The 26,092-nt window shown below is 39.4% G+C and overlaps 1 protein-coding gene across 1 annotated transcript in view; it reads right to left on the reverse strand.

Moving 5' to 3' along the window:
- The window catches only part of USP48 (ubiquitin specific peptidase 48), an 89,389-nt gene that overhangs the window by 5,884 nt on the left and 57,413 nt on the right, over positions 1-26,092 (reverse strand). The window contains exons 16-25 of the mRNA XM_012768697.3: positions 23,489-23,560; positions 16,099-16,223; positions 15,827-15,949; positions 15,519-15,580; positions 15,146-15,256; positions 13,305-13,435; positions 12,985-13,091; positions 10,728-10,832; positions 6,082-6,237; positions 1,665-1,790 (exon numbers count right to left, since the gene is read on the reverse strand). Of these exons, the coding sequence (XP_012624151.2) occupies positions 1,665-1,790; positions 6,082-6,237; positions 10,728-10,832; positions 12,985-13,091; positions 13,305-13,435; positions 15,146-15,256; positions 15,519-15,580; positions 15,827-15,949; positions 16,099-16,223; positions 23,489-23,560 (1,118 nt within the window). The remainder of the gene's footprint in view (positions 1-1,664; positions 1,791-6,081; positions 6,238-10,727; positions 10,833-12,984; positions 13,092-13,304; positions 13,436-15,145; positions 15,257-15,518; positions 15,581-15,826; positions 15,950-16,098; positions 16,224-23,488; positions 23,561-26,092) is intronic.

Consider the following 26,092-nt stretch of genomic DNA (forward strand, 5'->3'; position numbering starts at 1 on the left):
GTCTCACTATGTTGACCAGGCTGGTCAGGAACTCCTGGACTCAAGTGATCCTCCCACCTTGGCCCCCCAAAGTGTTGGGATTACAAGCATGGCCTACCAAGCCTGGCCAAATACGCCTTTATATGGAAATGTTTAGATAGCCCTGAGGTTACTAAAAACTCATTTAATTGATGTGGGTTAAGACCCTAGTGGTTGCAGTGAGAGGTAGGTAGAAATAAAAAGTTAGATTGAACTAGGTGCACAGGCACACACCTGTGATCCTAGTACTTTCAGAGGCTGAGGAAAGAGGATCACTTGAGGCCAGGAGTTTGAGAACAGCCTGGGAAACATTATAAAGACAAAACATAAAAAAAAATAGGCTGGACACAGTGACACGTGCTTATAGTCCCAGCTATCCAGGAGGCTGAGGCAGGAGGATCACTTAAGCCCACAGGAGCTATGATTACACCACTGTACTCCAGTCTGTGAGACCGTCTCAAAACAAAACAAAACAAAAACAAAAATAAAAAACCTGGAAAATTATTCCACCATATTATGCAGTGGTGTTTGGCACAGTGGGGATTCCTCTGGCCACCAAGAAACACAAGAGCCAAAGGGAAGTGACTAAATTACTTAGGGAGAGCAGGATTGGACTAACAAGGCTGATTCCATGACTTTTTCTTTGGTAATTATCTTAGAAGCCTCTTCTTTTTTAAAACATCTTTCACATCTACTAAATCCAAAGCCAATTTCCATGCCCTAGACAAAAATCCCATTAAACCACCTGAGTATTTACACTCCTGTAACAAAGCCTGGTGTTTTATGCTTGCTTAGAGCTCAGTTGGCTGGTACTTTTCAACCAAGGGGAAAGCTGGGATGCTCTAATAGCAGACATAGGGTTAAGTGACCCTGCTGACCGGAAGTCAGGGAAAAGGTTAGGGAGGAGGCTGAATCTAGATCTATTATATTTAACAAAAATTATGAAAATCTCAGTGAAGACAGCAGGTTTTTATAATTTTTATTAAAAATAATAGATCTTTCAAAGCACTTACTCTGAAATAAAAAAATAAAAATAAATAAAAATAATAGATCTAGATTTTAATGTGTCATGGAAGTTAGAGTTACTATTCATGCTGATCAGTTATCTACCCTTTATCTTTAGTCTTTTTTTGGGGGGTGGTAGAAGGCAGCATGTCAAATTAAGTTGCAGACATCAGTATCATTAGTGTGGCTTTAAGAACAAAATCTCCATCTAGCCCAAAAAAGAAAAAAAAAGTGTGCGCGTGTCGGGGGGCAGGGGCGGGGGGCCGGGGGCGGACCCCACAGAGACTTTAGGGCCTGAGACCAGGTAGCGCAGCTGGTTCAGCAGGACCTCCAGTGCAGCTGCTCCTGGGAATGACAGTCGATCCTCAGTGCCCAGAGGGGCACGACCCAACATCACTCCCTTCCTCCCAGTCTCAGGGGAATGAAAACCAGATCTGTATCTGAAGATGACCAGGGCCACTAAGTATAGGGGGCTCAGCCAGAGCTGGGTGCTCCAGGGGGCAGCGGAAACGGACGGCGGTTGCTTCTCTCCACACCCTGCTGCACGGAGGCACGCTTCAACCACAACCACCACCCCACGCAGCTGGCTGTGGGTGTTTCACTTCAAACCGAGAGCTCCTTACTAAGGAGCTGTTACTTACCTTTAGTAAAATGACAGATTCAGGAATGACGCCAAGGGTGCCAAGGGTGGCACAGTCATCACTTAAAATCTTCCCATCAATTGACAAATTCTGGTCAAAGGGAGCAACTGAAAATGCATGCATGATCTGCGCCAACATAAAAGAGACAGAGTTTGTAAAAAGCAAAATACTGAGACTTATGCCCTATTTGAATAAATAACAAATTGATTCTAAAAAACAAATAATCAAAAAGGCTTCAGGGTACAAAAGCCACGACTGCTTGCAGGCAGCCCACTTGTTATTTCCTTATGGAGGATGTCATCCCAGCATACCTGGTAGAGAGCTGGGAACAATGATACCCACAGGCCCTTTTGTTCTGTCCCTTACCACCTCCCCAAGGGTGGCGATGTAGGGAACCAAACTAAAAGGTGTGGCTGGGCTGCCAGCTTCTCTGGCTGTGATGCTGGGGCAAGGTCATCACTGTGACCCCACCACGCCCAGGCCCCACATCCTTTCATACACAAGCCCAAATTCTTTCTTAAGACCACCTTTAAATAAACCAGCAACCTGTTCAGACTATTCTCCCTTCAGTTTTTACTCCTTTAGCAAACAACCTGGGCTACATAATTCAGTCCCTAGGAATGTCACATATTCTTAGACTGAGCCTTGTCTCTAGGAACCAAAATATGAACGTCTTAAGGGTGGGGATCACATGTCTTACCCCAGTTCTGGCCAAGTATAAAAACTAAATACATTCCAAAACACTGGTAAGCATAATACTTAAATGTTTCTTCAAATTATTTTTGGATTGTAATTTCATCTGGAGGGCAAGTAGGAATTGGGCCAAGATAGGCACAAAGAGGTACCTTCAGTGATATTGTTCTAATTCTTAACTTAGAGGACAAGTTCATGAGTATTCATTATATTATGCTTACTAATTTACTTATATACTCACTGTCACATGTATCTTGTATTACACTAACATGATGTTATGGGAAAACCATTCTGCCTTTTCCTACACTCTACTCTTTGGATCTGGAACCACAAGAGTCTAACAAATCAGCTGGGAACTAGCTGTGTGTGTATTGCAAGGGCCTTGCAAGCTTGACGAGCTGGGGAAATGGTGACCAGAAAAGTGACTTTAATAATGGCACACAGAAAACAGGAACAAGGATAAGAATAAGGATAACAGGCCGGGCGTGGTGGCTCACGCCTATGATCCTAGCACTCTGAGAGGCCGAGGCAGGCAGATTGCTTGGGGTCAGGAGTTTGAAACCAGCCTGAGCAAGAGCAAGACCCCATCTCTACTATAAATAGAAAGAAATTAATTGGGCAACTAATATATATAGAAAAAATTAGCTGGGCATGGTGGCGCATGCCTGTAGTCCCAGCCACTCATGAGGCTGAGGCAGGAGGATTGCTTGAGCCCAGGAGTTTGAGGTTGCTGTGAGCTAGGCTGATGCCACGGCACTCACTCTAGCCTTGGCAACAAAGTAAGATTCTGTCTCGAAAAAAAAAAAAAGAATAAGGACAACAACACTGGCCTCCTCCCTCACTGTTGGGCCAGAATCTTATCGGGACTTCTCAAAAGCAGGCAGGGATCAACTAACCAGAGAGCTGTGGTGAGCAATGCAAACTGGTGGCATCACCAATGGTCTTCATGAAGTAAGATGCCTATTCTGGTGTGTAGGAAGTACTAGCAGCATAGTTCTACCAAAGCCAGCTCAGCCCACAAACACCACGCAGGGGCATCTAACCCTAGGTCAGCAAATGGAACCCATGAAGACGCAAGCAGAGTGACAGTGGAGGAGTGTGATGCTAACTTAATGTGGGCAATGTCACAGCTACTTGACTGTAGAAGGCTTGTTCCCTACTTCCCTAAATGCTAAGTGTTTCTGCACCACCCTACAAGGTTGGACAAACACCAAATATTTCTAGGCATGAGTACCATCACCAAGGGACTAATGCTCATACCTTATATTTCAAGCACAGACAAAGACATTTAAATGCATTAAAAAATAAACAGCATTTATTGAGAAAACAGGCCAACCAAGGCATGGAGGCCTTCGGCACAATAATTTATAACCCGTAAGTACTAGGAGAATGCCTGAGCACACTTAACATGATACGGGTCTGCTTAACGAGTGAGTGGAGCATTCCTGACCTATGGAGCTTAACAGGAAACGATGAAAACTCCATTGCTAAAGGAGAGCAGCTCTCCTCTGCTCGCTATGGCAGGTGGGGCTTAAAATAAGAAAATGCAGAAGCAACTGCCTCAGCTGCCAACCATTTCACCTCTGTGCCAAAATGATCTCCTTTCTAAGGCAGGCAATACCACCCACTGAAGACCTATCTTTGGGAAAACGAAATAATACAATTAAACACTGAGCATCTTCAGAGGAAGAAGATGAATAAATTGTACTTCATTAACTTTATGGCATCAAAGGTGGATGAAATAATAATTAGGCAAAGCAGGTTTCTTAAGGTTTCGAGCAAATGTATGTGGTGGGCAGGTCTATAATGAAAACATTTACAGATTTGCAAAGGCTGCTGTCCTGTTAACTGGGAAATGCAGTATCCCCAGAGGAAAGGCTACCTCAAACATTTAAAAATGAATTACATGCCGGGCGCGGTGGCTCACGCCTGTAATCCTAGCTCTCTGGGAGGCCAAAGCGGCCGGATTGCTCGAGGTCAGGAGTTCGAAACTAGCTTGAGCAAGAGCGAGACCCCGTCTCTACTATAAATAGAAAGAAATTAATTGGCCAACTAATATATATACAAAAAATTAGCCGGGCATGGTGGCGAGTGCCTGTAGTCCCAGCGACTTGGGAGGCTGAGGCAGGAGGATTGCTTGAGCCAGGAGTTTGAGGTTGCTGTGAGCTAGGCTGTCGCCACGGCACTTACTCTAGCCTGGGCAACAAAGCGAGATTCTGTCTCAAAAAAAAAAAAAAAAAGAATTACATGTTTTATTAAAAAAAAAAAAAAACAACCAACCACCCATTGTCAACAACTGAGGATCACACACAAACTTCACTGCTATTTAGGCTACCAGGCAAAGGGTCAGACCTAGCTGAAGCTTTAAAAGCTACCACCACTGAGCAGTGAGGGGAAAATTACATTTCATTGCCCTTTCTTTCTACTCTGTTTGGACCACAGTGGTCCTTGAAGCAAGAGTGGGAGATGAGACGAAGCATCTGAGAAGAGCCCACCTGGGGGTCACATGAATAGCTGCTGTCTTCTAGCAGCTCATTCATGCAGGTAACACATTCCCATATGGAGAGGTTACTTCTGCTGACTTCTGGCTTATTCTTCAAGAATAAAAACATAATAAAAACAGCATAGATTTTAAAAAATGTATTCATCCATGGGGGCTCTTTTTGTAATCTGAAGGATTTGAATGTTGGAGGTTTACCCCTGACAGGCAGAAAGTAAGCTTTCTCAGATGTAAAAGGTACAATAACAAAACAAAGATATTATGCCAATGTGTTTATTTTCAGAGCTGTGGGTTCAACCAAGGGAAATACTGTTCTCAGGACATTCTGGAACACATAACACCCTCAAAGGAAGCCTGTACTTTTGCCTCAATTATAATGATAAATATCAGTAACAAGAAAAATGCATAACCAGTAAACTGTGCCACATAAAAGTAGCAAAGAAGGAAATTTGGTCAACTTTTTGGATATCTATCAGTGACTGAAACAGATTAGGGTCCAGATTTTTTCATGGACATCTTGAATTTATCAGCTCCTTTTGCCTAGGTTTGAGATATACAATTTGAACGCTCACTCCTAGTATTTAGTACTGAAACCAAAAAATAACAACATCATGAAGCATTTTCATAATGCCTGCCCTACAGTCAATTCACTTGCAAAGCAATGTGTGCTTCTGGAGGATAGAGTGAGTGTGATCTAAAATGAACCTTGTAATAATTTGGAAAACACCGCTCTATAAGGAAAGGTACAAATAACTTAAAAATTCTATTAGCTAGCCTGAGATGCCACTAAAAAATACTGTGATGAAAGAATTTCTGACTCATCCTGGTGAATAAGCAATCAAGTGGCTGCCTTTTATCTTCCCTCAAATTTTACAGCAAATCCTGGTAATAGGTTCTAATACCTATTAAGTGGTCAAAGAAAAACAGCACAATAAAGTGAGAGAACAATTATCCTGGAACAACCTCAACATGTGACAAATTAAATGGTTCTCAATGTTTCTCATTACTGGAAAGCTACTCAGAGCTTGTGCAAGTTGTCACAATCTAAAAATCACTTTCATCTTACTTTCATCTTCACAGAAAGATTCTTAGTTATTTTGCAAACTTTATGTTTTTTGAAAGAAAACACAGAAACATATAAATATAGGTGGAAAACAGGAATTCATGAAGGCCCTCTAAAGTTCTGAACAAACTGAAAAAAAAAAATGTTGTATTTTTCCTCACCTGAATTTTCAATTCTTTCAATGTCTGATTAGCAGAAACAAGAAGTGCTTTCTCACCACGAACTTTTCTATGTCGCATACTTCGTCGAATAACTTGCTTTTGAAAGGCTATATAATTTTGATGGGATATTTTCTGCCGCTTTGTTCCTCCATTGCTCTGTAAAAAGGTTTGGGAAAAAAGAAAGTACTGAAATTACCTACAGTGTGACCCTTTTGTTTATAAAGTTTTTGAGGCAAACAACAGCTGTTTACTTACTGGTCCCTTAACCATCTGAAATTCTCAGTAAACAATGAGTAGAAACCAGAGTTTCTTAGCAGGCTCACATACAATTGAAAAAGAAGAAGATGAATGATATACATCACTTATTGAACGTAACAGTTTAAATGTTCGTTACAAGAAATATTTAAAATCAAAAGGATAAGACTGACTTTAAATCAAAAAAACAATAAACTGAAAAACTTCCAAGATTACTAAATTTAGTTAAAAAGCAACCTGAATTTGAATATTTTAAACATTCTCCTCTCATTTTGAGAATGACATGGAAGCTAAGTATAAATTGCTGAGAATTTAAAAATGAAAGACAGTTGAATCAAGAAATCAAACTTAGTTTAACTAAAAACAAGATTGTGCCTCTTGTCCTTATGGCAAAATATACAGCTTCACCTATAAAAATTCTTGCAAAAAAATGTTAAGCCTGAATGTAATCAAACATTTACATTATACTTTTATTTACAGAAACAGAAATATAGGGGAGAGGTAAATAAGTAAAGATGAGTAACATTAGGAGGAAATCAGCTAAATCTGCCATGTGGAACAATCTAAAAGAAACCAAACTGGTCCAAGTTCAATGTCAAGGTGGGAAGGTAGGATAACTGTTGTAGGTTATAACAGTCTAAAGTGACACAGACAATGCACACTTTAATTATAAGCTGGTTTGAGAATAAAACTGTTTAAGACATATCTGAATATTGGTATTAGGTAGCATTAGGACATTTTTGTTAGTTTTTTTATTTATGAGCACATTATTAATATTATATAGGACACTGTCTTTTAAGAGGGGAAATGTCATGATGGTCATAATCTACCTAAAGGTGCAGCAAAGATGCCCAGACACATATATAAGTGCATAATACATGTTGTAGAAGTGGTAAGAAAAAAACAATAGATATGGACAAAAAGTCCTTCTATAATAAATCTGTCAGCAAGAGATTAACAGTCAGGATTCTCCTGTTAACCAGGCCAGGGAATGAAAAAAACCAGGATTTTTAAGAAAATCTTTTTCTTTGGTTTAATTGAATCTGGATGAGGGAACCCCAAGGACCGTGGTTCTGGCTTCCACAGTTATCACTGCGTGTCAGCTGTGCATACGCAAAGCAGTTTAGGGGTCATTACGGACAAGATGCCGCATATTAATTACCAGTGGCATTCTACAGATTTTCAAAGCAGAAGACAATCGGGACGCAAACACAGAAGAGCACTTGTTCAGGGTGCCATCCCTTGGCGAGGCACCCCACTAGGCCAAGTTCAGCTCTAGCCCTGAGTAGACATAGATACCAAGGTCACTCTAAGATTGATAAGGAAAAGAGAAGCGCACATAGGGGTTTAAAAAAAGCAAAGTTAATGAAACATTTTTCTCTATTTCAACTGTTGAAAGAAAAGGTCAAATTGAACCTAAATTCTACAATTAGGAATATAAGAAAAAATATCTACAACATATGATTTTACTTTAGAAGTACAAAACACAACCAAAGAACAAAACGCTGAGCATCAAGCAAGAAATATTTTTTAACAAATCTGATTTTAAATGGGTCTAATGGCTTTTCCTGGAATTATTATTTTTTTTAAATCCACAGAATTTAAATCCAACTGAACTGACAAAAACCAGCCCACTGGTTTCAAAAGGCTTTCAATTACCTAAGTGAGACCCAACACTGAGTATATTATTAACCTAAATTTTTAGATAAAGTCAAAGGAACTGGGTTGATCTAGCTTAGAGAAAAGGGGATTTGTTCATCTCCATTAAGGACAAGCAGAAATACATCATTTTTCTAAAAGTGGGATTTAAAACAGCAGTTACAGAAACTATGTACTGAGATACTGTGACGTATTACAAAGAAAAGGTGTGATGAAGGTGACATTCTGAAAAGGCTGGACATTTTTTCAGGGACTACCTACTCTTTTCCAAAGAAGGAAGGTTAGACTTGAGATTTTTTGTGAGCCAAAAATATTTAAAACATTCTAGAGTATGACAACAACCAAAAGAGGAGAAGGAAGATAGAAGAAAATTATAAAGTATAAAAAATAATTACAGCGTAAAAAGCAATGTTCCCCAACATTCTCTATCGTATTTACAAACGTGAAATCTGTGTCATCCACAACTGAGGAAAGTAATTCCACATCCACTTTTAAGAAACTGCTGTGGTTTTGACCACAATGAATAAAATTAGACATTCAAGAAAGTTAGCCTTCCAAAATCTAAATCACTTGAAAACGTAAAGAATTTCTAAACAACTCTTAGGCTGAAAAGAAAAGCTTAAAATAATGGAAACTAAGGATAATAAGAACATACACATCAAACCTAACAAACTAATTCACCTAAATTAGTGACAACAAGCAATAAAAGATTTGAAAAAAGATGAGATTCCCCACTGATTATTAAACCATACTACCAAGTGATAATAACTAAAACAATATGGTATTGCCAGCCAAGCAGATGAAAGAGAATGGAGCCCTGAACCAGGATAGATATGTACACCCATATGCGCACACATGTATCTTTAATTTTTTAATTTATTGTACTATTTTTTTACTCCAGCCAACACTGTAATATACACATATATAATATGTATATTATGTATATATTTTAATATAGCAACTAAAAAAGCAAATAATCTAGTTTGTACATATGTGGCTTGAAAGATAGATTGTACGAGGAGACAGAAACATGAAAACAAGAGTTGACACCAGCATAGAAGGCAGCAAGCTCTCTGCAAACTCTTATCAAAAGACATACTATTACTTCACTCAATACTCTCAAAAACCATCCCAAGGAACACAAGACATATGCATGTACACAGATTTTAATAAGGGCATTATTTATTATAGGAAAATATCCCCTCAAAACTGAAAACCTGTCTTCCCATAAATGTATTGATTGGGTTAGCACTGAATGAAAGGGGCCTCCAATGTTGACCAAGTGGTGGTGGATATGATTACATGGTTTTGTTCCTTCATAGGTTATTTTAAAGTTATCATTTTATGAGCTGCAACAAGCCATGGACAATACATGCTGACATATCCCTTTACATTGGTTGGGAAATTTTAAGCAACGTCTACCTCATGGAGACCAAAATTCAAGTCAAGAGGCCTTTTCAGACTTTCTTAACCAATGTTGAAAAGGAAGTGACAGCGTGTACAGACAGGCCAACAGCCAGACAGCTCTGCTCTGTAACACTGCAGGCCCCAACCCCAGGGCAGCAGCATCACTGCCTGAGCTCCATACCATGCCCCCCAACCACACCCTAACTCCCAACCCCAGTCCGTGGAAAAACTATCTTCCATATAACTGGTCCCTGTGCCAAAAAGGTTGGGGACCACTGCTGTAACACATATAGCATATAGCCATTATAATACTCTTTCAGCAAGAAAACTAACCATAATTTGACTATACTATTTTAGCAGTAAAAAAAAAAATATATATATATATCCATTAAAAATAAAACTGAGCAGAAATTCCATGAATTTAAAGTATCTATAAAATATCCTGGAACATAGTCTTCTGACTTTTTGGGAAGCTAAAACTTATCTGTACCATAATGTAATATTCTAGAATGTTTTAAATATTTTTGGCTCACAAAAAATCTCAAGTCTAACCATCCTTCTTTGGAAAAGAATAGATAGTCCATGAAAAATGTCCTGCTGTTTCAGAATGTCACCTTCGTCACACCTTTTCTTTGTAATACATCACAGTATTTCAGTACATAGTATCTGTAATTGCTGTTTTAAATCCCCTTTAAAACAAATACATTCTCACATTTTTCCTGTGCTTGTAAGATAATTTTCTTAAGTTATCACTATGAACATGTAGACTATAATCAAGCAACCAAAGAAGAAGGGTAGAAAATCATACAAGAAAACAGTCAAACTTAGTAAGACTTTTAAGTTCTTTACAATGGAACGTGAAAGACTATGGCATCAGTAGATCTAGTTATTTAACACGTACTTAAAAACACAAATTTCTCCTGTATACTCCACTATTAGGGTTATTTATTTGGTTTGTAATGAGGAAACCTGAGTTAAATACTTTTCTCATATTTAAGGATTCCATGATTAAGCAACAAACTAAGGGTCTTGCAGTCTTCTTTCCTAGCTAAACATTTAATTCTACATTTTATTTCAGCCTTTCTTACTCATAGCAAGAAACATGTTATAATAATTCTGAAATAATGTGGTCTGTGGGTTTTCATGAGCTGATCAGGGCAGTTGTAGCATGGCCACTAAAACTAAGGAAAGACAAAAGCAAAACAAGGGAGGGAACTGAGAAGCAATATCCCGCACAGAGTACACAGAGATGTTCAAGGGCTTGGAGTGGCTGCTGTTTCAGAACAGCAGAAAGTATAATAATAAAAAGCAGCCTTAGCACGTACTTGATTAAAATCTGGATCTTTTTCTCCATCTGGCTTAGCTTCTTCCTTGTCCTCCTCTGTTTCAGAACTACTCACATTCAGCTCTGGAGCAGAATCCTTCATCACCTGGATGCACCAGGACAACAGAGAGAAGTAGGTCAGCCCCCAGGAAGGCAAGCTGTGGAGGGTGTGGGGGTTTTGACTGCAACCTTTATCAAGAGGAGGGACACCTTTGTCATGGTGGGATTACAGACCCGAGAGTAGAGCAAGAATCAAGCACTCTCGGTTTTCTATGCTCTTTTAACACGTTAGTTTTTTTATCCTATGACTTATTCTTGCAGTATTAAATGTGCTCACCATAAATTTAAGAGGTTTCTGCAGAGGAGTTATTATTATCAGGCTAGTACAATGATGGTATTTTGCAGAAGTTCAAAGGTGCTCACCACCTTCTCAAGTACACTGATTGTTAAGACTTTTCAAGTTCTCAAAATGTTCAGGTGGCAAGAACCACAGTGCTCTTTAAGAACTGAGAAAGTAAAGGACAGAGCACATGCTCTTGTGCAGGATGCTATGAAATACTACTGGATACTATTTTATACCTGACACCAATATATGGATGTACTAAAAGGTACAAAAGAATTAAAAAATTCTAGGGGAAAATATGAGATATTCATATTAACTTCATTTTCATAGCAAATTAGGAAATCAGGGCCTTAGTTCAATTGTAAAGCAAAACCCCTAGACCGCTAAAGAGTAATTTGTAAGTGACCGTTCTAAAGCAATGTGTTTGGTAACTGGCACCAAATACCATGTATTCTACTTTCTCTTTAATCCCCCCAACCCTGGAATCAAATTAATGAGATGAACAGAGATCTGGGTCAGAATCTACCCAAGAGCCATCCCGATATAGTAAAAATGCTCTGAAATCCAATCCACAGCCAGTTTTAACACTGTGCTTCCCAAACATGTCCCATCTGTCTACTCCTTGCAGATCAATGCCAGAGGCTGTAAACCAGCCTTTCTTATTCCTGTTATGCCCTCAGCAATTCCAAACACAACAGCCAGTGACTTTTTAAAGCCATAAATCAGATGATCAAACCACGACCTTGCTTGAAACTCTCCAGAGGTTTACAACCACACTTAGAATAAAATCCCAAACCCTTGGTAGGATGTACAATATCATACGATCCCTTCTTGGAATAAACCTCACTCTAAACCAGCACTGGACACTATGGTAGCCACTAGCCCCATGTGGCTATTCAAATTTAAATGAATTAAACTAAAGACTCGGCTCCACAATCACGCTAGCGACATGTCAAGTGGCCGGTGGCCACTGCAGTGCAGCCCAGACACAGAACCTGCCAACAACACACAAAGTTCTGCTGGACAGTGCCGTTCTAGGCACTGATCTTTCACTTTGTTGCTCAAGCACGTTAGGCTTAGCCCTTTGGCTCTTCCCAGGCTGGAAACATGACAGTGAAGGCTCAGGTGGAAACAACTCTTGTCTGAGGCATCCTTCCTGTCTACTCCCCTTCTAACACCGCAACCTCCACTTCCATTAGTCTCTTTCGCTTTACCCTGCTAAATCCCTTCGAAACACTCACTGCTGTGTGAAATCATCTTATGAATTTATGAGTTTATTGCTGGTCTTCCTCACTAGCTGCAGATACTCTTGAGAGCAGGCGTCTCTGTCTTCATCACTGTATCCCCAGCACACAAGACCATTCCTAGCACACAGCTGACATTCAATAAATACCTATGTATCAAATTCCTAACACACTAAATTCACACAATTACGTAACTATTCATTTTCTGTCCTTTCTTTCTTTTTGACTTTTTTTTCAGAGATAGAGTCTTGCTCTGTAACCCCAGCTAGAGTGCAGTGGTGTCACTGTAGCTCACGGCACCCTCAAACTCCTGGGCTCAAGTGATCCTCCTGCCTCAGCCTCCCTAGTGGCTAGGACTACAGGCATGTGCTATGACACTTGGCTGATTTTTCTATTTTTTGAAGAGACAGAGTCTCGCTCTTGCTTAGGCTAGTCTCAAACTCCTGACCTCAAGTGATTCTCTCACCTCAGCCTCCCAAAATGCTAGGATTACAGGCATGAGCCACCACGCCTGGCCTTCATTTTCGATTCTTGTCCGATTTCAATTCTGATGTCAAACAGCTCTGAAGAAACAAAAATGCAGTCCTAGGCAGTCCCTCAGCGAAAATACAACAGCAAGTAAAAAAGCTAGCTTGATTATTACTAGTCATGGCCACAAGAGGGACCAGTACCTTTTTATTATCCACGACTTTATGGACGTAGATGGTGGCTTGAGTGTATTCACGCAGGTCCCTCTGCTGCTGACACAATAAGCCTTCTCTGCATTCTGGACAGAGTTCTAAAAAAAGGAAAACAGAAGTGGCTAGGGAATTACTGTCAAAGAACCAAAGACTTAAAAATGTATATCAAACTTACTAAGAAATATTCATTTAAGTATTTTGGACTGCCGTATGATCTTTAATTTTAAGCAGAGACTATAATATTGACATACCCTTTCCTCTTAAAATGTCAACTTTTAACTACAGAAACCAAAAGCAATATGAAAACTTACTAGGCTCAGAAATATACTGTGTTTCTGAAGGGTTTACATCTTCCACTTCAATTCTTGTGATTTTAATTATATGATCCACAACAAAGAGCTTTTGTATCATTTGCCACTCACTGGGCCATATGAGAGCTATACTGTGCAAAAAAACACAACATGCCTTAAGACACATGGAAAATAAGAGAACTAACATAATCCAATAGTCTCCTAAACCAAAATCAACAGAAATATTTAACGCAAAGAAATTAAAGAGTAAAGATACAATATAAAGGAATTTAAGGGAAACAGATACATTATCATCAACAAGGAATAGTAGTTTTTCATGCAAAGGTATGTTACAGCAGCAATAAAACTAAATGGACTGTGGTTAAGTCAATCAATATGGTTAAATCAAGTCAAATAAGTTAGTTGCAAGATAAATATAGTACAATGCCACTTCTTTTCTTCCCTTTTTTCTCTCTTGGCAGTATCACCTGTATTATTTTTTTTAAGAATATTTCCTGAGACTGATAACCTTCCAATACAGAACAGTGGTTACTGCAAGAGGAAGAGAGGAGAGGAAGAACGGTATGAAAGGAAGGAAGGATAGATACCAAGAGACCTTTAATGGTACCTGAATGGTTTAACCTTTAAGATGACAGGTAATACACATATGTTTATTATGCTAGGTATTTTCTTGGATGTCTAGCATTTACAATGAGAGAGAGGAAGGTAGAGGAAAAAGAAAAGGGAATGGGAGGAAGAGGGAGACAGAGAAAGCGGGGATGGGGGGAGGACCCCAGAAGAAAAAATATATTAACTCTGAGTTCCCTTAAATGATGTTAAAGTAGTGAAATATGATTAATAAACTCCCTAACAATAGCATAATCCCATGGAAATTTTTGTTTCGATTTCTTTTTCCTTGTTTTCTATCAATGTTGGAGGCATTCTACCTTTTTTAATTTTTTGAGACACAGTCTCATTCTGTTACCCAGGCTAGAGGGCCGTGGCGTCAGCCTAGCTCACAGCAAACTCAAACTCCTAGGCTCAAGCAATCCTTCTGCCTCAGCCTCCCGAGTAGCTGGGACTACAGGCATGCGCCACCATGCCCGGCTAATTTTTTCTATATGTTTTAGTTGGCTAATTAATTTTATTTCTGTTTTTAGTAGAGATGGGGTCTCACTCTTGCTCAGGCTGGTTTCGAACTCCTGACCTTGAGCGACCAACCTGCCTTGGCCTCCCAGAGTGCTAAGATTACAGGCGTGAGGCAACGCACTGGGAGTACCTTCTCTTATACAGTTATTTACAAATTCTTTCACAAGGTAAAATGGCAATATCAGAGGTGAAATTCACAGATGAGCCCCTTTGGAAGCACTTGAAGAATGGAATAAAATTTTGGTTTCAAGACCCCAGAATTCCAGATGACCAGGACACAGTGACCTTGCTCTGGTGCCACACTCCCATCCTACTCCTGCATTTTGTGAAGCCTGGCAGCTGGAGAGGGGGGGAAAAAAGCTACAACCAAGACCACGTTGATTATGTGATTCTGGAAGAGGACACAGTGTTAGTTATAGGCAGCTTAGGGGTAGAAAGGGTGGCTGTGTCATCTCCAGGAGGGACAAGGAAGGAATATGAACACAAAAGCCTTGGGCAGCCTCTTGCCTTTTCTAAGGAAGCAATCTTTTTTTTCTTTTTCAAAAACACCCCAAAACACATAGACTCTATTAAAGCATATAAAAGGAAAAAACCCACAATTCAGCAAAGGACTAGATTCTTAAAATAGGCTATATGTGTCAGATGAGAAAGCTCTGAAACATACTTTATTAATCATCAGAAACAGAGAAATCATATGAAGAGCAGAAACTCACAGTTTAGAATCTTCTTTGGTCATGGAAGCAAATGTAAACATGAGTCCCCCGTGGGGACACAGAAGAGCGCTATTTCCAACTGATGACACGGGACTACATCTTGTAGGCTTTCTATGAAAATAAGACAAGGATGGTAAATACACCTCATTGTTGCAAGATAAAAGAGATGACTTTTAAGATAATCATTTTTAAATTAGAAATAGATTTTAGAAGATTATTAGTGATTACATATGTTTCTTAATAGAAAAGAGAGCTTTCAGCGTATGCTAGTAACAGTAACCATGGAGGGTACCACAAAACAGAAACCATGAATGCTTAAAAAAATAGTAGAGTCAATCCAAAAAAGAGGATATAGAAAGTTCTTGGTCTCTACCTAACAAATTTCCGCCACTCTTCTACAAAGAACTGCGACACGATGTAGAGGACATCCGTATCCTAGAATAAAATCACAAAAAGGATCTGTCATCACTTCCTGAACACAAGCTCTGTATGACAAATATACTGTGGCTTTCCTTATTCAGGTTTTATAAATATAGCCCTACCAAGAGTAATTCCCCGTTTAGATAACTAAACAAATGAGAATGTGAGAAGTTCTGGGTTGTTCTGAAACAGCTCATCGGGAACTTGGCAAGGACCTTAAAAAGGAAAGATGAATTCTTTCCCTTGTGGGAATCATTATACCTCTGGCCAGTTACTGAGACACGGTCTGTTTTTATCCTGGAACAAATTCGGAAGAGAAGTCTTTTGCTCGTTTGCGATCATCTTATGTAAGGCTTCATTTTCTTCCCCTTCTCTTTCTAAAATCTGAAAGGAAATGAAGCAATCAGCTGTCTCCTGCTGACAGCTCACGGCTTGCCTCCTCCCTACACCCCCATCAAAAGCACGAATGTTAATTCCCCCAGGAAGTCAATCGGGGGAGGTTGTGCCACAGATGTCAGGACATTGTTCAGTACCTTGCACTGTGAACAGCATTCTTTGTAACTTGGAAACTCAGGAGCCTTTGGAAAGTACTGCTGCAGTTTGCTCCAAGCCTCTTTAGAAACAAGCCTTCTTTCATTTTCAGATATGCATAACTCTCCTGAGTTTAAAAAAAATAATAATTTTTTAAAAATGGAAAAAAGCAAATATTTCCTATTTTGTAAACTTAAGAAAAACCTATAGGTATTCTTTTCCTTTTTTGCTAAATAAAGTATTGTATTTCTAGCTCTCTTCTCTTTGTTATCAAAAACTTCTAAATTTTCTTTCTCTCTGCCAGGAAAAAAGTAGGAAACAGGGCTTCCCGTGATCCTGAGATTTCTGCCATGGCAGGGGATATTTGACATCCATTCATCTACTCCCGTACTCAAAGGTCACAGTTTCCTGCAGACTTTATTGTCTTCCATTTGATTGTTCCTGAAATCATCCTGCATTATTAACATGATACTTTCAAGGCTGTGTGCAACACTCTTATCTCTATTCTCATAAGTTACCAATTCAAATTTAAGTAATAAAGCAACCTTCTGTTCAATCTGAAAACCATCTCTAGTCAAGTTCCAATTTGTTTACTATTTGTGATTGTTCTGAAAATCCCCTTGGATCTTCAAAAATCCCAGAAGACAACAATACCAGTCACTGCCACCCTCCCTCTTCTCAGATGGCAGGAATGCCAAGATCACGGACAGCAGCCTGCGATCTTGGCAGCCCCTCCTCAGTGTGCTACTTCCTTACCCACATCCAGCTTTACAGGGCTTTTCTCCCTTAGCTCTATTTGCGGTTATATTTTCTATTATTTTGGCTGTTCCCAAGTAATAAATAGTGAGCTACACTTCTCTACCTATACTGGTCATTAACTAGAGAAATCTTTTAAATTTAAAAGCCATACATTTGTTTCTGTGCCCACTGACACAGGTACCTAAAGTAATAAAGCCAGGGGCTTTCTAAATACATAGTATACGCTACATAATAAATGAAGTTAGAATCAGAGAGATAGGCCGGACACGCTGGCTCATGCCTGTGATCCTAGCACTCTGAGAGGTCGAGGATAGGAGTTTGAAACCAGCTTGAGCAAGAGCGAGACCCTTTCTCCACTAAAAATAGAAAGAAATTAATTGGCCAACTAAAAATATATAGAAAAAATTAGCCGGGCATGGTGGCACATGCCTGTAGTCCCAGCAACTCGGAAGGCTGAGGCAGAAGGATTGCCTGAGCCCAGGAGTTTGAGGCTGCCGTGAGCTAGGCTGACGTCACGGCACTCTAGCCTGGGCAACAAAGTGAGACTCTGCCTCAAAAAAAAAAAAAAAAAAGAATCAGAGAGATTAATATATCCAGGGTCACCATAGCTGGTGAGTAGCAAAGCTGGGATACCAACCCAGGTCTATCTATCTCACTCAAACCCCACAATCTCTAATACATGAAAATGCATCTTCTTAACTTTTACCCCTCACCTTTTACCGAACTTTGAATAATCTCAAGAAAAGATTATTTTGTTTTAATACACTTATTACCAGATAAATTAAGTCAAAATGTAAAGTTTTACTTTCGGAGAAAGCTTTTGATTTAAATTCTCCTTAAGGCTATTATTAAAACTTACTCTAATATGTCCATCCTCAGATACAATCAGCAAATTTATTCTTACAAAAACGTAAAGTTTAATTGGATTATCAAACCCTAATTTATGGTTCTGTTGTAAAATACAATGCAACCATAAAAAACATTAAGGTAGATTTTCATGACATGATTTAGAAAGAACTCTAAGGCAATTATAATTTTTAAATGATTTTCTTTTATCTTTCTTTTTTTTTTTTAAAGGATTGTTCCTTTGTAGGTATGTGGTATAACCCCATCTGGTTCATAAAAGGAGAGAAAAAATTTAAAAACAACCCAATGATATAATACAAACACACACACTTTTTTTATTTTTTGGAGACAGGCTTGCTTTGTTGCCCAGTCTAGAGTGAGTGCCATGACATCAGCCTAGCTCATAGCAATCTCAAACTCCTGGGCTCAAGCAATCCTTTTGTCTCAGCCTCCGGAGTAGCTGGAACTACAGGCATGTGTCACCATGCCCGGCTATTTTTTTCTATATATATTTTGGCCAATTAATTTCTTTCTATTTGTAGTAGAGACGGGTTCACACTCTTGCTCAGGCTGGTTTCGAACTCCTGACCTCGAGCAATCCACCTGCCTCGGCCTCCCAGAGTGCTAGGATTAAAGGCTTGAGCCACCACACTCAGCCCACACACACTTTAATACGTAAAACTGCAGAGGATTCCACAGATACTATGGATGCACTGCTTCATCTTGATGTAGGGGTACTTTTACCTAGTGGCTGGCTTTTACATGGGATGTGAATTACACACATGATTAGAAAAGAACAACCCAGCCAGGCATGGTGGCTCACATCTGCAATCCTAGCACTTTGCGAGGCCTAGGCAGGAGGATCGCTCAAGGTTAGGAGTTCAAGATCAGCCTGAGCAAGACCGCATCTCTACAGAAAATTAGATGAGCATCATTGCGCACATCTGTAGTCCCAGCTACTGGTGAGGCTGAAGTAGGAGGATCACTTGAGCCCAGAAGCTTAAAGTTACAGTGAGCTACGATGATGCCACTGCACTCTAGGCCAGGTAACAGACCCGTCTCAAAAAAAAAATAAAAAATAAAACTGTATTTACTTTCAGTGCCTCATGAAACGTCATTAAATGACAATAAAAGAATTTCTTAAAAAAGATATAAAACCATAATGATCAAGGAAGAGAACTGAGAGGAACAACAGCAACAAAAATTTTAGAAGCTTAAAAGTGGATAAGACACAGAAAAATTAACTCTCAGTTGACCAAAGTCAAGAAGCACCCAGATTTAGTCCACTGCAGAACTGGCCCCACAGACCCAAGAACTGGGGGCTCATGGAAGTGAAGATTGTGTCAAAAAAACCTGGAGAAAGGGTTAAAAGTCTATTTAGGAGTCTATAGTTAGATTCTCTGTCCCCTCTTGTATATCCTACAGATAACTGTCCCGTCTAACCACAAGACTACAAGCTTATTTTTCGACAATAAAAACCTAAGGCCTTAGCACTGGAGACACAAAATAGAGACAAAGGAGGTAATAAGCTGAGATGAGGATAAGTAAATGTCTCCACCCTGAATGTAGGAACTCCCCAACCCTCTTTAACTCCAAAAGAGTGATAGCTGGTCTGCATTTCAAAGCAGGAGAAAGGAAGATGTTTGTGGAAAAATCTGAGCAGCCCAAAACCAGATACTGACATAGGGAATTCACCAGTGAAACAGGTCATCCAGGGTGCTCACATAGTCACCAAGCCCATCTTCCACAGAGTGCCCAGCACAAAAAATGGAAAAAGGCCTAAACCAAGGCAGGTTACTGTGAACCTGCACAACACTGGGACAAACAGCCTACAGGCTTCCAAAAATAGAGGGGTGGAGGGAGGGGAAGAAATTACCTACAAACAATGGCTTTAGACTTCTGAGTGGTACTCTGAAGTCCTTCAAATTCAAAGAAAAAGAATTTCTAACAGACAATTATATACCAATGTAAAACTATCCATTAAGTGTGGTGACTTTAGGTGAAGGGTTCCCACCCCTCTGTGCCTCGGTTTGCTTACTCATCAGTGCAATGAATGTGATGATATACTGATTTCACATAGTTGTTGTATAGATTGAGTTAATATAGATTGTAATATAGATTCAGTTTCTACACTTAGAAACCTATTAGGCACATAAACATTCAATAATTGTCCACTATTATCTTACAACTATTAGTATTATTACTATTGCTACTACTACTAACATCAACAGATCTCTAGAAGGAAATTTTAAAATAAACTTAATGAGCAAAGTGGATTTATAAGTAAGGTTTGATATCCTGCACTTGAAAAACTTCACCCTGCACACACAGTACACTGACAGATAATATATACACACAAAAAAGTAGAGAACTATCCCTTTAAAAATTTAAAGTATGGCATCAAGACCCCGCTGAGTGACAGAGCAAGCCAAAGGTCTGAAAAATAGCTCTCGTGCACATCTTCTGATAGGCTGAGAGAGCAGCGTGCGTCCTGAAATCACATTCAGCTCTGCCATGCTTCCAACTCAAGGCTGTCAAAAGTGAGATGACATAAGAGGTGGGGAGGTAGAGCTGAAGAGCCTGATGACAGACTAAGTCCTGGCACTATTTCACCCAGTGATGAACTTAGTTTTCTGCCACCAATGCTTTGACTCTCAAAATGGACACCTCTATGTCCGCATCTATGCTATGAAGGACAAAAAAGTTGCTTTGAAAGCATCGCTAGAAAAACAAACCTCCTTTTGGCTATTCATGTAACCTTTCTTTCTCCTGTTCATTAATATTTACTCATGCTACTCAGCACTCACGAAGTCAGCTCATCTTCTTCACATTTGTGCTCCCACTGTGCACCCCTGGTGTGAGGAAACCCAAGTCAGAGACAGACAGTGACGCAATGGGAAGAACAGGTGGACGCGGGATCCACAGATACCTGAATCCACACCCCGGGACAACCCCGTCCTGCTTGCGAGGCCTATAAATGGAAATGCTACTCACCCAGTAAGCTAAGTGCACTTAAGAACACAGGTACCACTCAAGTGACAATATCATCACCAGTGTCATCAAGGGAACTCAAAGTGCTAGTATGTATAAGGGTTAAGTGTGAGATGTCATCCACTGATTCACAGTGAACCAATGAAACAGTAACTAAAATTGGAAATTTATTAGGGCCAACAGGAATTCTGAGTATTAGCAATACGTTATTAATACATAACAAGAAATGCACAAATGTGGGTTAATACTATGAACCACTGACATCCCGACTTCTCTGAGCCCAATTTTTCTCAGAGTAGATTTTTAATTGGTGGGGAAAGGGATTTTCTAGATATAAGATCATCATCAGTGAAAAGTGATAGTTTGGCCTCCTTTTTCCCATTCTGAATACTCTTTCCTTTTTTTTTCTTGCCTGATTGTTCTGGCTACGTCTTCCAGTACTATGTTAAATAGAAGTGGTGACACTGGGCACCCTTGTCTTATTCACACGATAGATGCTAGCATGGGTACAGAGAGAAAGGAATGCTTATACACTGTTGGTGGGACTGCAAATTAATACAACCTCTATGGAAAACAGTACGGAGATTCCTAAAAGTAGACCTACCATTCAACCAGCTATCCCACTACTGAGTATTTGCCCAGAGAAAAAGAGGTAATTTTATCAAAAAGATACCTAACACTAGAATGTTTACTGTAGCATATTTCAAATTGTAAAGATGTGGAATCAACCCAAGTGCCTATGAGTTCATGAGTGGATTAACAAAATGTGGTATATGTATGCATATGTATGTGTGTGTGTGTGTATATATATATATATATATGTATATGTGTGTGTATATATACATATATATAATGGCATACTACTAGGCCATAAAAAGGATGAATTAATGCCTTTGAAATAATTTCGATGGAACTGGAGACCACTGTCTAAAGAATGGAAAAAGAAACACTGCATGTACTCGATATTAAGTTGGGACTAACATGAAAACTCACATGCACAGAGGGAATAAAACTCAGCAAAAATGAAGCAGAGGAGAGAATGGGTGAAAACCTAATTAACAGGTACAATGAACAAGATCTGGGTGATGGGTACACTTATAGCCCTGACTCAAGCATTACAAAAGAGATCTATGGCCGGGCGTGGTGGCTCACGCCTGTAATCCTAGCACTTTGGGAGGCCGAGGGGGGCGGATTGCTCAAGGTCAGGAGTAGAAACCAGCCTGAGCAAGACCCCCGTCTCTACCAAAAATAGAAATAAATTAATTGACCAACTAAAAATATACATACAAAAAAAAAATTAGCCGGGCATGGTGGTGCATGCCTGTAGTCCCAGCTACTCGGGAGGCTGAGGCAGGAGGATCGCTGAGCCCCGGAGATTGAGGTTGCTGTGAGCCAGGCTGACGCCACGGCACTCACTCTAGCCTGGGCAACAAAGTGAGACTCTGTCTCAAAAAAAAAAAAAAAGAGAGATCTATGTAACCAAAAACATTTGTACCCCTGTAATATTTTGAAACAAACAAACAAACAAAGGCTGGGCGTGGCTCATGCCCGTAATCCTAGCACTCTGGGAGGCAGAGGCGGGCGTATCATTTGAGCCTAGAAGTTTGAAACCAGCCTGAGCAAAGAGCGAGACCCCGTCTCTACTAAAAATAGAAAGAAATTAATTGGCCAACTAAAAATATATAGAAAAAACTTAGTCGGGCATGGTGGCGCATGCCAGTAGTCCCAGCTACTTGGGAGGCTGAGGCAGGAGGATTGCTTGAGCCCAGGAGTATGAGGTTGCTGTGAGCGAGGCTGATGAGGTTGCTGTGAGATAGGCACTCTAGCCCAGGCAACAGAGTGAGACTCTGTCTCAAAAAAAAAAAAAAGATAAGCACAAAAAAAGAGGTGGGGAGGAGAACTTATGAGGTAGAAAGCTTTGGGAAGTAGATACCTATTAGACTTTCAGAGTGCTATTAGAAAATCATGTCTTGTATACAATGAATACCTTGCATGATGATCCTACAAAAGGTACTTATAAGTGAGCATTCACTAAGACCAATAAAAGAAACACAGGAACAAATACATAGGATTAAATAAGAACTTAGAATTTATTGTTTGTTAAGAGCATTTAGCACATAGTACACAGCAGCTACTCAATAAATGTTGAAGAAATTAAACCATAGATAACCCTAATAAAAAGAAGAAATACTGACGTCTGTAATCCTAGCACTCTGGGAGGCTGAGGCGGGTGGATTGCTCAAGGTCAGGAGTTATAAATCAGCCTGAGTGAGACCCCCTCTCTACTAAAAATAGAAAGAAATTAATTGACCAACTAATATATATAGAAAAATTTAGCTGGGTATGGTGGCGCATGCCTATAGTCCCAGCTACTCGGGAGGCTGAGGCAAAAGGATTGCTTGAGCCCAGGAGTTTGAGGTTGCTGTGAGCTAGGCTGATTTCACGGCACTCACTCTAGCCAAGGCAACAAAGCAAGACTGTCTCAAAAAAAAAAAAAGAAATATATTAAGACAAATACTATTCTTAAAGTGTTCAAATCGGAGAAAGACACATAGTCATGGGAAACAAATGAAATTCATCCCTTCAAATTCAAAGCTCATCAATATGATAAGTGACAAAAAGTCCTTAATGTAGTAAGTGACAGAAAGTTTCTTCTATAATCAATGCCTTCTATATAGGAAAATCCAATTTTTAAAACCATTTTTTGCAAGGTAAGCAGCGTTGACATAAAAGGCAGGCAGTAGAAACTAAAAGCTAAAAAGGGTGGTAAGAAACAGATACATGCTTCCAACTTACCATGTGGACACAGAATATCTTCATTAAAATTTAGTTCCTCCTCCTCATCTTTTCTTTCTTCCTTTGATTCATCTAATCAAAAGAAATAAAGATAATAATTGTTGTGGTTGTATTTAAAGTTCAAAGTGGCGTATGTAGTATTCTGCACAATTTTGAACAAAGAAAACTTTAAAGCATTTTCAAAATTAGACCCGAGTGATTCCTACACAGTTCTGCTAAGAAATGTTATATTTCTTTCCCTTAAAAGGAAAGAAAATATCTCAATGACAGTTAACTTTTTAAAGATTTAGGTTACACAATAAAATGTTCCTTTTTTCAATTTGAAAAATAATTTACATATCCTCCCTATTAATTCTAGCCAAGTACTCAGAATACTGTGTCATAAGCTAAGTTAATCATCTACATGTCATGTCATGTCATTTTCACCTACCTACTCTTTTAGGGGTTGAACAAAAAGCTTTAAAGGCAAATGAAATAAGGACTTAACCTTTAACGTCAAATACATACAGTAGTCTCCCCTTAGCTGGGGATATGCTCTAAGTCCCACACTGGATTACAGAAACTTCAGATAATATCGAACTCGACTGTCATCAATCAGAAGACATTTCTCTTCATGTCTTCCTAATTTTAAAGCCTTTTCCATCTTAACTAAGCACTGATCACATACTGTTGTCATAAACTTTTGCAGTTTGGGGTATGACAGCAACACTAACACAGTATTTCCTTTTTCTTCTTTATAATTTCACGGACAGAAGACTCATTGTTACCACAGATCTTAACAACCTTAACATATGGCTCTTTTTCTTTCCTTATTAATTCAAGAACTTTCAGCTTTCCACTTAAAGGAAGCACGTTAGGGCTTTTCCTTGGCATACCCCAATTGCAAACATCACTACTCCTGGGCTTTATGGCCATAATACTGATTGAAATAAGGGTGGCTTGAACACAAGCAATGCAACAGTCAATCTGATAGAAGGGCTACCAAGTGACGAATGGGAGTGTAGTCTTACAATGTGGATATGCTGGAGAAATCACTTGCCAGAAGGACGGAACAGGAGGGTAGGAGATTTCATTTCATCATGCTACTCAGAATGGTGTGCAATTTAAAACTTATAAATTGTTTATTTCTGGAATTTTCCATTTAATATTTTCAGATCATGGTTGACTACATATAGGTAACTGAAACCATGGACATAAAAACTGCAGATATGGGGGTCTAGTATATTATAAAAACTTCACCTTTCCTGTCAACATTTCTCTTCTAGTATTTGTTTTCCCTACTTGTCACTGTCATGTGTCACTGTCAATCTATGGGTGAGTATACTGGGAGTATAATCAAAAAAAGAAATCTTAAGAGACAAGAGTCTCACTTTGTTGCCCAGGCTAGAGTGAGTGCCGTGACATCAGCCTAGCTCACAGCAACCTCATCTCCTGGGCTCAAGCGATCCTACTGCCTCAGCATCCCGAGTAGCTGGGACTACAGGCAATCACAACCATGCCCGGCTAATTTTATGTATATATATTTTTATTTGGTCAATTAATTTCTTTCTATTTTTAGTAGAGACAGGGTCTCACTCTTGCTCAGGCTGGTTTTGAACTCCTGACCTCAAGCAATCCGCCCTCCTCGGTCTCCCAGAGTGCTAGGATTACAGGCATTACCCACCACGCCCAGCCTCTAATGCATTTGTAATATACTTAATATATGCAAAGAATATTTACTAATCATTAAAAACCTCAAGTAGAGAAATGGGCAAAGGAAGGACATGATAATTCTGTTTCCTTTCTTTCTCTCTGTTACACACACAAACACAAATAACTTCTCAAACATGAGAAGACAGTCTACCTCAATAATAATTTGAAAACTGTAAGCCTCAATATTGGTCATTTTCCTATATCAGACGGATAAAAAATGATGTGAATGATATGTTGACAAAACCATGTAAAAACGAGCCCCCTCATGTGCATATACCAGGGGTGGGGAACCTGTAGTCTTAAGGCCACATGTGGGCTTCTAGTTCCGTGAAATGTGTCCTTTTGACTGAATCCGAATTTTACAGAACAAATTCTTTTATTAAAAGGGGTATAGCACCAGCCTGATCAAGAGTGAGACCCCATCTCTACTAAAAATAGAAAACAAATTAGCCAGACATGGTGGCACATGCCTATAGTCCCAGGTACTCAGGAGGCTGGGGCAGGAGGATCGCTTGAGCCCAAGAGTTTGAGGTTGCTGTGAGCTAGGCTGCCACCATGGCACTCTAGCCTAGGTGACGGAGTGAGACTCTGTCTCAAAAAAAGGGGGGGGGGGTGCAACAGAGAAAGATGAAGCTTTTCTCGCCTCCTTTGGTGCTTAAAAAATAACAATTTTGAAATCAGAAGGCCTCAGCTTCCCTATACCAATATGTGCGAGTATGTGATAATTATAAAAGTGTATGTGATTCTCTGATCCAGCAATTTCTAGAATTTATTTCTCAGAAATAATCTGAAAATCACACAAGGATGCTCACTGCATCTGTGTTTATATAGTTATTGTAAAAAGTTGAAATAGAATCAGTTAAATAAATTACACTATATTAACAAGCACACAATGAAACACAGCCACTAAAT

This window comes from Microcebus murinus, chromosome 2, assembly GCF_040939455.1.
Source record: "Microcebus murinus isolate Inina chromosome 2, M.murinus_Inina_mat1.0, whole genome shotgun sequence".
NCBI lineage: Eukaryota > Metazoa > Chordata > Mammalia > Primates > Cheirogaleidae > Microcebus > Microcebus murinus.